Source organism: Acanthopagrus latus, chromosome 24 (genome assembly GCF_904848185.1).
Source record: "Acanthopagrus latus isolate v.2019 chromosome 24, fAcaLat1.1, whole genome shotgun sequence".
NCBI classification, from domain to species: Eukaryota; Metazoa; Chordata; class Actinopteri; order Spariformes; family Sparidae; genus Acanthopagrus; species Acanthopagrus latus.
The window spans coordinates 9,367,161-9,382,822 of NC_051062.1; the positions used below are offsets into that span (position 1 = coordinate 9,367,161).

A 15,662-nucleotide genomic window follows, 5' to 3' on the forward strand; every position below is an offset into this window, starting at 1 on the left:
TGCCTAAGGTTTGCCTGCAGAAAGTTTGTGCCCAGACTAATTTGATAAAAACAAAACAAATGGAAAAAATATCTACCCATTGAGTCAGGTATTGCACAGGAACCCTGTCAGTATGTGTTTCCATTAAGAGTACATACAAAAAAAAAATAAAAAAGATATAATAATGATATAGATAGAAGCTAGAAATAAGCTGAAATGGAATCAAACAAATAAAACCAGAGAATAAAAATGACTGTGCAGCAGACGATATGAATGATATAGTTAAAAGTATTTAATTAAATATATAAGGCCTGGGAGCTGTTAAATTAAATACTATATTGGTTGAACTCTTCTGCTTCTTTCATTCCAAGTGTTACTAGTCGACGTTCTTGACCTGACTGAATGCAATAATAACAGTTAATCTGTGTGAAAACATTAATGTAACAATAACCACAATTATATTATCAATAGAGAACACAATTAGAAAACGATGGGTGATGTTTTTGAAGAGGTCCTTTAGATTATCTTACTTTGAAGAGTAAGGATGTTGCAATGATACTGACACACCTGACCTTTAACTCCTGGAAGATAAGGGTTTGAAGAAATGAAGGTAATATTATCCCTTCAGCTATAACTAAAAATATTCCGGTCAAGGTGAAATGCTGTTTGTCAGAGTTTATTTCCTTTTCTGAGTGGCACCCTTAACAGATCTTGGCAGTGATGAAGTTTAGTCATGTTACAAACACTTCTACTCCTGGCTCGGTCCATTCAGGAGCTAAGTTGAGCTGTATAGTCTACCTGCACGTGGAATAATAACACTGTCTACGCCTGCAGATGTAGCCTGTATAGAAACTGGTTAGCATATTACAGTAATCAAGTCAGCTAAACCAGGCAGTGGTGTCGCAGTTTTGCCCGTGGGTGGCTGCTGAGACTCAAAATCAAATATAAAGTAATGGAAATAAAATCAGATTGGATTAGAGGAGGCAGTGCGGAAGGCGTTTCATGTTGCAGTGAGCGAGAATTGGATAAAAACGCTTGTTTCATTTTGCCACTATGGAAAGTGTTGAATAATGGAAGGAAGGTTAATGATGTTGATGTAGATTTCAGGCAGCAAATTGCTTTCCATCATTAATAATTACAACACAAATGCTGTAATAACACAATGTGCAAAACATGTTAGGCCAAAATCTATAGATTAATATAATATTTATTTATTATATTTATTAAAGAATTACAGGAACGAGTAGTAGGTGTTACAGAGGTATGACAGCAGAACTTCAACAAAATAATAGCATTATCAGTGTACTGTAGGCACATTTGTCATAACGTTGAGGATGACAGCATGAAATTGGAACAAAATCTGTTTCAAGAGACAACTACAGGAACTTTCTATCTTAAACTGCTATGTCATAATGACACACCATAGCAGATGAACCCATCTTAAAGCAGAAATACACCACTTAGATGTGCAGGCCAACTGTAAATGACAGCCTGTTGTAATTATTGTAAAGGACATTAACTCTACAATATTGACAATATGGTAAACATGAACTGTTATAATGCCACTGTAAACTAACTTCTGCATAGAAAAGACACACAAATTAAAAGTCTTAGGTATGTTATTTTTGTAACTACTGAAAACTAACATGATCTTTTACATTTTGACATCTATGTATTGTGTTGCAGAGATGCCTACTATAGCTGGCATGCTAACCTGCTAGCCTCCTGTGCTAACTCCCCTGGTTCTGAGCTCTTAGTCCAGACCTCCTAACCGAGCTGACTAGCTAACCACAGCTCCAGTAAGCAGCAGTTAGCAGTTACTATGGTGATATCCTATGGACCAATGGCCAATGGATAATGATGCATTATTATACATTATTCTGCAGTTTTAGTACTTTTTTTCTCATTTTGAATACTTGACTTTTACTTGTAACAGAGTATTATTTACACTGTGGTATTGTTATTTAGTTGTTACTAAAAATGCAACTAAAGTTATTGACGGAACATGAAGCAATGGCAATTTTTAAGACGTTAAGTATTGTGTTGCATCGTATTGAGATATACTGAAGTTAGCATGCTAACCTGCTAACCTCCTGTTAGTGGTGTCAGCACCAACGTTTCCCTGGTTCAAGCTCCGAGCTCTGTGCTCAGACCACTACACCAACTGCTAACTCAGCTAACCAGCTTACAACAACTCTAGTAAAGTTAGTGGTTCATATGGTTTTGTTTTGAGTATGAACCTGACAGGTGGCCAGTTGTTACATATTGCACCTTTTAAGTGACGTATATTTATGTATTATTATACAGTGATGTACATTATTCTGCATAGTTAGTACTTCTACTTTTGGTACGTAAAGCATGTTTTTGAAGCAGCTTCTGAGCTCCTAGTCTGGACCACTAGATGCATGGCTAACCGAGCTAACTACCTAGCAGCAGGTCTAGTAAGCTGCAGTTAGCAGTTACTATGGCGATGTCCTCCTCCTTGTTTTGAGTGTGAACCTGACAGATGGCCCATTCTTACATATTGCACCTTTACAGTGATGCATTATAACACAGTAATAATATATTATTCTACTTTTGATACTTTTAGTATGTTTTGATGCTAATACTTTTGTACTTTACTGGTTATAAACACGTGTTTTTTACTTGTAACGGAGTATTTACACACTGTGGTTTCTGCTACTTGCACTTCTTCCACCTCTGCCTTTAACACAGGACACGCCCATAGACTTTTTTTTTCCTTATTAACAACACAGCCGTAACTACAACCTCACAGCCAAACTGTTCACACACACATATGATACCACGCTGTACACTAGCAGATAATCACATTTTCATCCGGCTGAGCCCGCCCCTGGTACAAAAAAAAAAAAAAAAAAGTAGGGGCGCTCCATGTGACGCTGGGGCTGTAACAAAAATCCAGTATGGCGGAATCTATCAGGAGATGAATTTCTTCGTCCCCCCCCCTCCTGCGCCGAGAGAGAAAACCACCGGAGTCTAGCATGGGAGAGGAATAAAAAAGCCCCTGCGGGACACATGTTGGGACGACTGGCCTCCTCCGGGCCCGTGTAGGTGAGCTGCTGGTGCGTTTGTGTGCTCGCGGGATGAACGTGTAGCCGAGCTGCGCCGCTTTGATGTTGATATTCAGGCAGCAGGGGATGCGATGCACAGACAGGATTCATCAAAACAATGTCCGGCTGAAGTTTCCACTCCGCTCCAGCTCCAGCTTCAGCTCCGGCTTCGGCTTCGGCTTCCCCCGGGTTGTGTGTTTATCTCACGGCTGCAGTTAAGCACGACTTGTGGTAGGAACAATCTCGCTTTTATTTTACGTTTCCATACGGTTTGTTGAAGCTGTAGCGGGCGGGAAGTGTGTAGGCAACAAGGAGGAGGAGGAGGAGGAGGGGGGTGGTTGGACAGCCGATGTTTATTATGCCGATTGTTGCTGAGCTATTTTTAGTGCACGGCCCCAGCCTTAGGCTTTAATACAATATCCACACAGCCAGCGAGACTCTATCGCCTCATACTCGTGTTGTTGGCGAGATAAATGCGTAAAAACGAAGGCACAGGCCCTGCGTAAAGTGTGTGTGTTTGAGTGTGTGTGTGTGTGTGTGAATGGTTCGGGATGGGCGGTGGTAATTCTCTGCATGCGTCAATCTTTCGTTCTTTCTTTTTTTTTTGTGAATGGGGGCGTACGGGTTGTTGGAAGCTGTTAAAGCAACATCAAAGCTGCATATTAGTGCAGCTGTAAAGTGTCCTTAAGCGGTTTGTGGAGCAGGAAATATTAGTCAGAACATGTGAATTGTGTCGTCGGATACGTTTAGGGAGTTTGAGTTTTGAGACTGTGAAGCTAACTGAGTGCACACACCTTTTTTGTGTGTGTGTGTGGCATGCTGGTGTGATTATTAAAGCTTATTGGATGTTGATTCAAACTTCTTCCCCTCAGTAACTCCTGTTTTTAACCCATGTTCCCGTCTGTTTTTGTATTATTTCTTCATCTCGGCCTCCAGGGCTCGTCTCCCCAGATCTGTCACCCTGCATCAAGCAAGCTCCTCTTAGGGACAATGGCCTAGGACACACACACACACACACATATGAATACCCCTCCCGAGACAGATGAGATGCCCTGGGAGAATGGTGTTGCATGAAGCCCCCCCGGAGTGTCAGCTACTCCCCGTGACACACACGTTCGCCTCCCTGCCCCTCCTTGCTTCAGCTTTTCTATCACAAAGCGCAAGAGTGCGTGCGTTGTGCAGTGACCGACTTTTTTTGGGGGGGCAATTTGTCCCGCGGCAGCACTGTCTGGCCCTCTTGTCTTGAGACCCACCCCCCTCGGTGCACACACACACACACATCCGCGCATCCATCCCGCTTCAGAGGACCTCAGAGACCTCTGCCAACACACACACAAGGGCGTGAACATGCACACTACCCCCCATCCACCTCGCCCTCGGGCAGTCTTACCCCTTCTTTTTCTGCGGTGCTGAAGTCGACTTGATGCTCTGGGCTCAAGCCGTGATTACATCTGACACTCCTGCTTCAGGCCTGAGGAATTCAGGCTACTCCCCGAAAAAAACAAAGAAAAAGAACAATCATTTATTTCCAGAAACAGCAAAAGGGCCAATCAGCCGCTTCCAAAAACAAAGGAGAGCTCATTTATCCGCAAATCAAATAAAAAGAATCGCAGGTTTCTGCTCTGTAAAATTCACATGTTCATGAGACAAACAGAACGGTTCCACCCGGTTCTACAGTGGAAGTAATACATCATAGTTTTTCCATATTTTTCTTAATCTTGGAGCGCCCCAGTCAAAAAGCAACATGTCTGGGACAAGCAATTTATTGCCTGATTGGTTTACAGCGAGGTCGAACTTGAGGCTGTATTGAATATTGAATACTAGATGGTGGTCTTGGATCGGCACAACAGCAGTATTTCACTTAAAAACATTTTTTTTAAAAACCCGACATGTATTTCAAGGTGCTGGAACTAGAATAAATGTGTTAGAGTCATTTGAATAAATACTCTATTTTAGGCGTTGGCCTTTTTAAAAGTATTTTACTCATGTTAAAGGTGCAATAAAGTAATATCTGCATCAGATTTTAGCTAAAAACATTCAAAATTAACAAAAGATTATCATCAGTATATGAAGAAATATCACTTTTAAGATTATGTCAAAGACGGAGAAACCACTTGCTGCATAGCTAACTGAGCCAACTTACTACAGCCTTAGATAGTGAACAGCACTTAGCGCTTATTCTGGTGATATGCTCCTTGTTTGGTTTCACACATTTCACCTTTAATTTTAGAAAAGAGATTTAGAAATAATCACCACAAATTTGCAAGGGACAAGCTGAATTTATATTTTAGTCCTTTTTACTGAAATTATCCCCCTGAATGTGATATCGACGCTCCGTGTAACATCAGTGTTTCAGAAGCGCAGCAGCTCTTTCAGTCAAATAACAGATGCTTTGTGGCTGTACTTGAATATGACAATCTTTATTTCCTCCTAACCCTCTCTGTCATCGCGCTTTTAAACGTCAATATAGTCAATCTCATAGCACAGCTGTTGACTGTTGTTAAACTTATTATGAGCAGCGATCAAATTTCTCCCTTGTTCCGTTGCCTGAAAACAGAAAACAGATGTTTAAAAAGAAACAAGGACGTATCAACAATAAGCCGATTCTCTCAGGACTGATATTATCAAAGGACCTCTTGTGCCTGGAGGAAATATAGTAGGTAACATGTGGTGGAGTTTTTTACAAATTACAGACATGGCAGATTTGCATGGGATTAAGATCACAGACATCCTCCGCAATCATTACAAATTACATGAGGTCCACAGGTAATATTAGTCCAGTGTGTATAGGGCTTAAGTGGATGAACAGTCTAGTGAGTTCAGAAAATGACATCACTTTAATGTAATGCAGCCTTTAAAACCAAGAAGAGACAGACAGAGGTGGATATACAGTCTGTAGTCTCACTTCATGATGAGGAAAGAATATTGATAATAAAGAAGATTTGATGAAAATAAAACTGTCTGACTTCTTGGAACAGTTACAGATGGTCAGATCGTATCAGCTGTATACCATAAGTGGAATCCAAGACAAATCAACAGTTGTCACAGAGATCAATACTATAACTGGAAAATGAGCTGTGTGTGTGTGTGAGACATCAATAAGGATATCCAGCTCTCTCTCTCTGTCACGATGCTGACTCAACTCATCCTGATATCACTGCTCCCTTTTTCACACATTTGAAAATCGGTATCAGTTGTGTGAAGTTCACATGAGGCCAGGGGTTGATGTGGCACAGAAAGCCGAGCTGGCAGCCCTGAATGAATGTACCTGGTAGGGGAACTTTCAGAATGAAACTGACAGAATGACTCCGCTCAAAAAGATAAATATTGGTGCCAGCACCAGTCCAACTTGTTTATGTGCTGCACTGAAAGATTGATGCTTCTTATTTGGATTGCAGTTTCCAATCCACAGTATATATAAACCTTTAAAAAAAATCAAATGAAAACTGGATTTGTTCAGAAATTAGATATAATTTTAAAGAAAAGTAATGACACATTCCTTTTCTTCCTCTCTGATAGGTTGGTACCGGTGCTAGACAGCGATCTTCCGCTCTGACTGGACTAGCACAAAGCAAAAGCCTCATGGGGATTGGCTGCTGCCACTGGACGTCTGCTTCCTGTTTCCAGCCTTGAGGGATTCTTGAGGGACCGTCCTGAGTGTTGGATCAGCCCTAACACACACACACACACACGCACACGCACACACACTCCCTGACATCCACAGTGTTGGCAGGATAACAGCAATCAGATTGCTGTTCTGTAAATCACATCTGCACTCACCCAAACACACAAGCCTAGCCGGGTGCTCACCTGCCGCACTGCGCGGACACCGACCTGTCAGCGATGACATCACACAGCCACCAAGGTAAGATCATCATCATCAAACCTCTTGTTTCCTTTTGTGATAACATGGAATTCAAGAAGGTTTACTCCCGTGACTCGAACTTATGACACAGCAGGATGCAGCATGCAGGATAAAGTTGTGTTATTGCAGATTGATTAACAGCTTTTTTGGGGTAATTTTTGGTCTGTTGTGAGTAAATACCAAGAATACATCCATGAACCCAGATGATATCGTCCTTTCACTAAACAAATGTAGAAATCCATAGTACAGTTAGATTTTTAGTTGTTATTTTTATACAGCTGCAGACTCTAATAAAACAGCACCACATATATGTGGTAGAGCACAGGCGTGTAGAAAGTTGTGATATATTTATAGTGAAGAGAGGGCGCTCTACCATGTTTTGACCATGGGAAGGCGGCCATAGAGGTCATGTTTTATCTATGATAGGGGCTTCCAAGAGGACACTTTCGCTGTTTCGTGTTTCGTGTTTTTTCAAACATCACAGTGGGTGAATAATTGGAGTCGCTAAAACTTACATAACCCTCAAAGACCTAGACAGCCGCTGGTCGCCAAAATTTGTTTTCTGATATGTTTAACAGCTTTTGAACCGCTTTTCCCATCCATAATGTGTAAGAAACGTATGTTAAGTTGAGTTTCTCAGCTTTACATTGGTCATAGTGGTATCAGTTGGCAACGAGGAGCTCTGTAGTCGATGCGATTATGTCATCAAGGTCTGCAGCAATGATTCGTCAAGGGAACCCACATCATTTTTCTTTTTTCCTTTCCAATGGGCAGCAGTTGATGATGATTTAATACCCTTTATATTTACTTGCTGCACTTTTTTTGGACACATCTACATGGTCAGTAAATGAATTATAGGATTACTCCTGTTTTTCTTTGAAAAACGCCAAGGATAATATTAAAAATAAATGGCTGCTACTTGCTCAGGAAAGGTCTGATGAGGACAAAAAACTCACATGGAAGTCTAAAACACCCAAGTGCTTCTTTTTAAAAGAGAGAATAGAACTTCTGTGTGAGTTCGCAGTCAATAACATAACATTTTGACTGATGTTTTTTAACAGTTATGCCAAATTTGTCCATTTTCAGACAAAACAAATGTAAAACTTGGACTTTGAATAAGCCAGACTGACAGGCTGATACATATTTGGAACTAATATTTAAAATAAACGCAGCTTCTGCCTCATTTATGCAGGCAGATGTTCTAATGCAGGTTCTGTAAATCCTTTAAGTTTTCAGGAGTTTCTTGATGTAGGAGAGCATCGATGTTTACTAATTTTATTAAATTAAAACTTTAAATCTTGATATGTTGGCACAAAAAGATCCAAATAAAATTGTGGTTGTGCACAAATCCCATTGTAGGATATTGATGAAATATGTTAGATTAAGTTGAGAAAAATCATGTTTAACTTCCTGTAAGAACTCAAGAGAGGCAGACCGATGATGAAATGTTGTAGCATCTTCTCACTGTGTGTGCTGAAGAAACACCCATCCATCACTGCTGCTGAAACGCGTTGGGAATCTTCAACCGAATTTGTAACTGTCACGTGAGGAGTAATGAGAGTTTAGCTCCTCAATATGGTCACATTAAGGGAAATCTCTCTGCTGCTCTCTCTGCTGTGTTGATATATGTGAACATGTTGAACACAGACACATCACCGCTCACGAAAACGCAATAAAACATTTTAATCTGGTCTTATGACTGTTAATTGGCGCGATTCAATATGAATGAGCTCCGGAGGGTGAGAGAAAAAGTCTATAACACGGGCTCATTAAGAGAGTCCACGTTTTGTCTTTGACACCTAATCAAGCTCAGTTTAGAAGCGTCGCGTTTGCGTTTTAGTGAGATGATGAATTATTCGGTGAGCAGCTGGCAGATGAAAAGGTTAGCTTCCTGCCCCGGACGGTGTGGTACCTGACAGTATCGGCCTTGTTTACTTTGTACACCTGGGAACGTGTGCACTATAAATACCACAGCTGAGGTAACCGCCGGGCCCCGACAGATACGAGCGAGCTGCAGCCTCAGCCGGCGCCCTCGGCCCTCCAACATCTCCATCGCTGGCACATGAGTACAAGGAACGCAGGGTAGAGCAGCTTTACAGAAATCATGCAGCATGGACTCACTTTCCCCATCACCAAGTCTGGCCAAGCACTTTATATTGTTAGAGCAACCTCAGATTAGTGCAGCTCAACAGTTAACAGGAGACAAGACTGACAAGATGAAACTAATCCTAAGAAATTATTTTCAGAGCAATTAACACGAACTGATGTACAGTGACATGTAAAATGGTAGGAGGTGTGTTACAGTAGTTTGATGAGATATCTGTTGGTGAACATATTTGAGTTTTTATGATCAAGTCAGAGAATAGAAATTGTTTATTTCACTGATTGCTATAATTATGTCTCAGCAGTACATTTGGAAGTCGATGCTGAAAATGAAAATGTTAAATTATCCAAGCATTAATCCTGAATGAAGTTTTTCAGTAGAATTTTGACTCCCATAGATTTGTAGAGAAAAAAAAGGAAATTAAACCATCTGTGTCATCTTTAGTCTTCCCCAAAATCAAGTGTGGCTTCACATTGTCATTGGTTGCACCAGTGTACCTTGAATTTAGCAGTTCAGATTTTAAAAAAAGTACTCTTCTTCCTCTTCAATTTCTTGTTGAGTGTTCTGTCAATGAAACAAAGAAAATAATTTATGTGCATCTGTTTTCCTGTTTAAAACTAATTGAATCATTGGGTACACCTACATTATGTGCTGGTGCACCTGTACAACCTGAGTATAAAGTCAGAGAGGAGCCCTGTAGAGTGATTTCATTCTTTATGTTGTCTTATATTTGGCTATCACAGATCATAAGGTAGTAAGTGTAAAGGATCCTGCCACAATATATCAGTTTACATATATATGTTGATTGATGTGACGTTATAGTTTACGTAAAGCTCCAAAAACACTGGCTCTTACATTTTCTATAATACAAATCAATAGCTTCTTTCAAAAGACACAATGAACAAACACAACTCCACGTATAAAATTGGCCAAAAGCCCCTAAATAGGAAATTAAACCAGTCACGCAGACTCGTTTAGCCTTTTTTCGAAATCAATAACGGCTTTATTTCCAAAAGTTAATCTCCAAATGATGCCTCTATCATTATTTTATCATAATACAGTTCTGTTGGATGAAGACAAACAGCGATATTGAATCAATGCCCAGCTCTGAACACAGCCAAGGCAGGAAACTTCACTCCATTCTGTCCACGGCTGCAGCAGCTGATAAAGCAGATAAACTAACCAGCTCCTGTCAAAATATGATAAGATTTAGCCCTTTTTAATTTCCCACCCTGCCCTCCTTTACGTCTCATCTTCACAGTTTGCTTCCCAGGAGAGCACCAAACACGGATACCCACGATCTGCCCGCCGTCACCTGTGCTAACTCACCTCTCGCCGAAAACAAAAATAGCTGCGGTCTGTTGTTTGAGTCCAGGGGAAACAATTCATACCTGCAGCGGCTGTTTCTCACTGTCTCGTTTTCCTCTGAAAAGCCTTCAGAGGAGACGCTCTCGGTCCTCTGAGTGCTGCCAAGTGTGGGCGTCAATTTGAGGTGTTGCTTCTCTCGTTTGAATGACAGCTTAGAGACACACTTGTTGGATGCTGGAGCGCGGAGAGAGACAGAAACAAGCAGCCAAGAGACATTTAAAGACATGAAATGTGAAAAATTGGCCTTGTGGTGCTTGTCGGGCTATGGCAGTGATGTTTATAGGAGAGCAGGGGAAGGAATGTGTTCTCTTTTAAGAGACGCATCAGTTTGATTTCTCTGTTCTTGAGACTGAGATGCGAGGGAAATTGATCCTGCGGCTTCTGGTTGCATCAGGGTTGTCTGCTACTGTCTGCTAAATTGAATCTGTTTTATATTGAGAGTAATTAAACAAGATTGGCTTTGTTCTCGGGGTGAACAATGAGACTTTCAGATCCGCGGCTTTGTTGTGCTCTTATGTTTGCAGTGCGATCCGAAGCTGCCAACTTTCTCTCCGCACTCGCTTTGCACTTATTTCCAATCATGCACCAGCCCTCTAAGTAAAGCCATGAGTGTGTATGTGTGTGAGAGTGTGTGTGTGTGTGTGTGTGTGTGTGTGTGTGTGTGTTTATGTTCACCCTCATGCAGCAGCAGCTCTGGCGGGTGTTTGCGAGTGCGTGCCTGCCTGCTTGTGTGCCATTTTTGTAATCTGTAAATGAGCTTACTAGCACGCATGTTTTTTTTTTTCTTTATTTAATTTTTTTATTTTTATCCAGGACTTACTCATTTTCTTTATTACAGCAGCAGTGGGATTTTTAGATTAAATATCATTTACCGCAAATCTCTTCCTAGAAAAGTGAAATGTAAAACGCTTTGTTGGGTTTATAATTCCCAGAACAAAAGGGGTCATGCTGATAAGGGCCCCTCACATCTGACTTTTTCTTTTGTGAGACATATCAGCAAAGAGTCTGGAGTGTTTACACAAGAGTGATTACTCTGTGTACTGAGAGCTGTTGCACGTTAGCCAGCAACATTTGTTTTGCACTTGCGCTTTAGCAATGAGCTAACGTGTTGACCGTGTTTTGTTGAGCGGGGTGGTTTCTGTAAACGCCAGGATGAGTTGTACGTGTCGTGGCTATAAATGGAGGACAGTACATTGAATAAAAACACACTCAGATTCAAAACAGAAGCATGATGATGAACTAGCGCCGACTGCTTGACATAATTATCCGTTGAACATTTGTGGATGGAAGCGAAATAGTTTCCACAACTAGTGATTGTCTTGATTTATTGAACCTTTAAAAACTTTATTATGCTGTCAGACATGTCTGTTTCCCATGATTCTCCGGGGCCCCTCTGTGGTTGTGGTCGCTTGCCAAGCTCTCTTATCAGTTCCTCGTGACAACCCGGGTTGCCCTCTCGTCGGATAAAGAGGGAGAGCACATAAACCACATGTGTCTGTGTAAGTATTATGAGAGCAAGGACAGTAATGACAACAGAGGTAATCCTCTCCCTCAAATCATCATTTATATCACGGCTTGAAAAGGTTACAACAAAAGGATGAAAAAATGAGTGAGAATGAAACATTATGAGTGCAGATGACAGCAGAGAACATGTACAACATGTACCATACACCCAGAACAATAACTATGACAGATGAACCAATATGGAAACAATAACTGCTAATTATCTCCTTGTTGTGACAGGTACAATAACCTTTATTATTGATCTTACAAATGCAGTGAAGGCTAAGTTTTTAGACTGACACTTTTACTTGATGTTACAATAATTATTATCAGGTGAGACCTTATTTCCTTAATAACAAGATTGTTTAGGCCACCAAAACTACCCAAATGAATTGCACTGATTAAAAGTAAGATTAAAAGTAGGTATTCACATACAAGGAATAAAACTTTTGGTGCAAAACAAGCACAGTAAGTAGAACAAATATAAAGTATGATAAAAACAAGTACTGCCAGTTGAGAAGCAGACATAGAAAATAGACAAATGACAGCAAGGCTTCATGGTGTGACGTGCACATGAACCCAGCTAAAGATTTTCTTTGAAGAAAACATTTATCTTTGCATTTACAGTTATATAATGTCTTAAGAAATTCAATCAAAATGTATTAATGGGTGCAGCTAAATGAAAAAGTTAGGCTGATCAGTGCAGCTAGTGAAAAAGGTGTGGAGAGTAAATTAAATAAATGTATTAGAAAAATATGTACCATATGTTTTTAAATGTGAAAAACACTCACCAGGAAATGTTTAAAACTTGATACAATACTTAAAAATATTGGTATTGGATGCCATTTTTGATTCCCCAGGGGACATTTGGCAAAACACTGAGGGCACACATTTTTAGGTTTCAGGCTATAACACAACAACCAGGTACGATTTTTCTTGCCTAGAAATAGACAAAAGCTTTAGATTAGCTCTTGAGGAAAAATGTGGTAGTTGGAGAAGCGGCTTGTCGCACAAATGACAGTAACTGCGCCACCTTAAAGGTCAGTCCACCTTAAGTGAGCCTGGTCGTCGACACAAACTTGGTGACTAACTTTACTTTAATCAGCAGTTTGCAAGGAAGTTACGAGAACCTGGCTTATCCTGAGGATTTGTAGCATTAATTCACTGAAAACAGCCAAAACGGTACGCACAATTTAGCCTACTTGTCTATTGATAAATAATCAAACTCTATATGCACTGAAAAATCATTATTTTTGTTGAGGTAAATCCTTTAACTCCACCGATATAAACCTTACATAATTCCGGTGGCTCCTTCAGGTGTTACAGTGTCTTATTAAAAAGGGAAGTTGATGCCACAAGCTGGCAACGATTTGTTTTTGTCTTAGTCTTTCCAGGAATATCTGCAGTGCTAACACTGGAGCAAAAACTGGGTCTGCACATGAGTCATCCACACACACACTCACACACACACACTGAGGCCAGTAAGCGGTTGGTAAGTAAGTGCCAGGTACAGTAAGTGATTATTTGTGAATGAGAGGTTTGAACTTTACATTTTTGCATGTAAGGATGAGGAATTAACACATTCCACGAGCAAAAGAGCATCCAGAGCAGGATACAAAATGTGTTGCAGGTTAGGTTTTTTTTTTTTACTGCTTTATTTTGCACTCTCTGTGTGGGCGTGAGCGCCTTTTATGGCTCTGAACCGTTGAACTTGACACAGTGCTCCTTTCCTCGAAGGCTCAGCTGTATCTAGGTTACAAGCGCAACAGTTTCCAGGTTTATACAGCCTTGAAACACAACAAAAACAGTGCGGAAAATCAAACAAACTAACACAAACGCTAACGAGTAAGGTCAGGAGATTGTATGATTTGGGCTGGTACCCAAGATTAGATAATGTCTCTTCAGGCTTCAGGCGCTGGTAGATATGTTGATTTGCAAATACAGATTTATGTCTTGTACAAACTGGTCTTGAGTTGTGTTTGCATTAGTCGAGGTTAGATTTAATTGACACTGGGTAAAAAGGAATACCATTGTATCAGGAATATAATTCATGTCTGTTTGAACACCAGCCAGTTTCTATGAGGTTAGAATTGAGTCAGTAAGATGTTTGATAGGCAAAGGAATCTTTCATCCAGACACAGGAAACTGAGCAGAAGCATTAGGTTTGAGATATCTCATTTGCTAACAGCCATCTTATAATTTAAGATACCTCATGGTGCCTTCGTACTACAGCACGACTGGCCGTCCCATCTAACGTGGCCCGGCTAGCTCAGTCGGTAGAGCATGAGACTCTTAATCTCAGGGTCGTGGGTTCGAGCCCCACGTTGGGCGAGCTTTTTTTTTTTTCTTTAAATTTCCCCGAAAAGAAGTATTTGTGGTTCTGACAACTACCAGCAAGAGAGCAAATACCATACCACAATTCTCTAGATGTCTAATAGTTGTGTCGTAATGTGTCGTAATCTGTGTTTTCTGAATTCAAACCTGCTGCATTTTGTATTTGTGTGTCTAATTATGAAAGCACGTTTACTAAATGGTCTGTGGGGAGTTTTGGTAGTAATGGCGAGAGACTGCCACTGACGTCAACAGTACTACAGACGAGGTAGTGACACACACACACGTTAATGCCCTGGTGGATAGCTTTTGCCTTGCTGGTGTGGGACAACTGACACAAGGGACAAAGAGCACTACAGTGCAAGCGCCTATCAATGCACAGCCTTTACTGATGTTACCTTTAACAAATAAGACCCTAAGGTGTTTTAAACGCTCACACCGTGACGATCGTGACCTCCTGGATTGAAGCGTCTGCTCCTGCTGTGTTGCTGTGTTGTTCATGCCAGTCCTCACGATCCTATCTGAAGTGATAAAAAATCCTGGAGGCCGTGTCGTCTATCCCTCTCAAGGTAATTGTTGTCGTGGCCAAAAACTAATCTTGTAGGTTTATTAGGGCAGGCTCTCATAAAACTCCTGCACTATCCCCCTGCTGCTGGCAGACTTGGATTTTGCCTCCTCATATGTAGAAGGAACAGAAAGAAGATTTCACCCAGGTTTTTGTGACATTTTGTATTCATTTTTACTCAAAAATTACAGCCTATTTTTGTGTCATCTGAACTGTCTTTGTGTCTCACCCCAGTATTTGATAAACACCGCGACTCAGTACGCACACAGATCTCTGGATGGCTATAAGTCTATATTATGGATTCGCTTTTTATTACACCTGCCAGATACTATTAATGGTGGCAGCAGTGGCATAGAGATTTAAGGAACAGGCTCTGGACTGGAAGATCACCGGCTTGTACTGGCTGGCAAATGGAAAAAGTGAACGGGGAGCACTTTTTCTTCCCTTGGTAGGAGAAAGTGAGGAAACTTCGGTGTCCTTGGGAAAGACACATAATTCTTAAATGCTTGAGCAGAGCTGCCACAGAAAGGCTCATGTCAGATGTAAAACCGTTGAGAAGAGCAAAAGGAAGCTTCCTAATCTGTCATCTTTTCATAAAAAGTCAGAGCTTCACTGCAGCGGTGCCCTAAACAGCTGTGAGGCCAGAATGTATATCTGCTTAATGTATTAAATGTACATGTCTCTCGTCCTGCCTTCCAGTCTGGACCCATTCGGTGACCCCTTTTTCATCCTCTTATCCACATGCATGCAATCACACATCACGCTGCTCACATCCAGGGTTGAAGGGGTTAAAAGTTTTCGCTGCAATAAAGAGGGCCCGGCTTATCCCTGAGTCTATTTTTAGAAGCGCGCACACACACACACACACACACACAC

The 15,662-nt window shown here is 40.9% G+C and overlaps 1 protein-coding gene and 1 non-coding gene across 8 annotated transcripts in view; both read left to right on the forward strand.

The window, feature by feature from the left end:
* The window catches only part of LOC119015085 (histone deacetylase 4-like), a 66,016-nt gene that overhangs the window by 6,905 nt on the left and 43,449 nt on the right, over positions 1-15,662 (forward strand). For 2 of the 7 annotated variants that reach the window (XM_037090710.1, XM_037090713.1), the window contains one exon: positions 6,570-6,915. In XM_037090710.1, the coding sequence (XP_036946605.1) occupies positions 6,894-6,915 (22 nt within the window). In that variant the 5' untranslated portion in view covers positions 6,570-6,893. Of the gene's footprint in view, positions 1-1,255; positions 3,282-6,569; positions 6,916-13,004; positions 13,073-13,363; positions 13,383-15,662 lie in introns of those variants that run through there. The other 5 variants (XM_037090711.1, XM_037090712.1, XM_037090714.1 and 2 more) reach the window with 5 other exon arrangements.
* trnak-cuu lies at positions 14,149-14,221 on the forward strand. The gene has a single exon. It is a non-coding gene; the product is annotated as a tRNA-Lys (tRNA).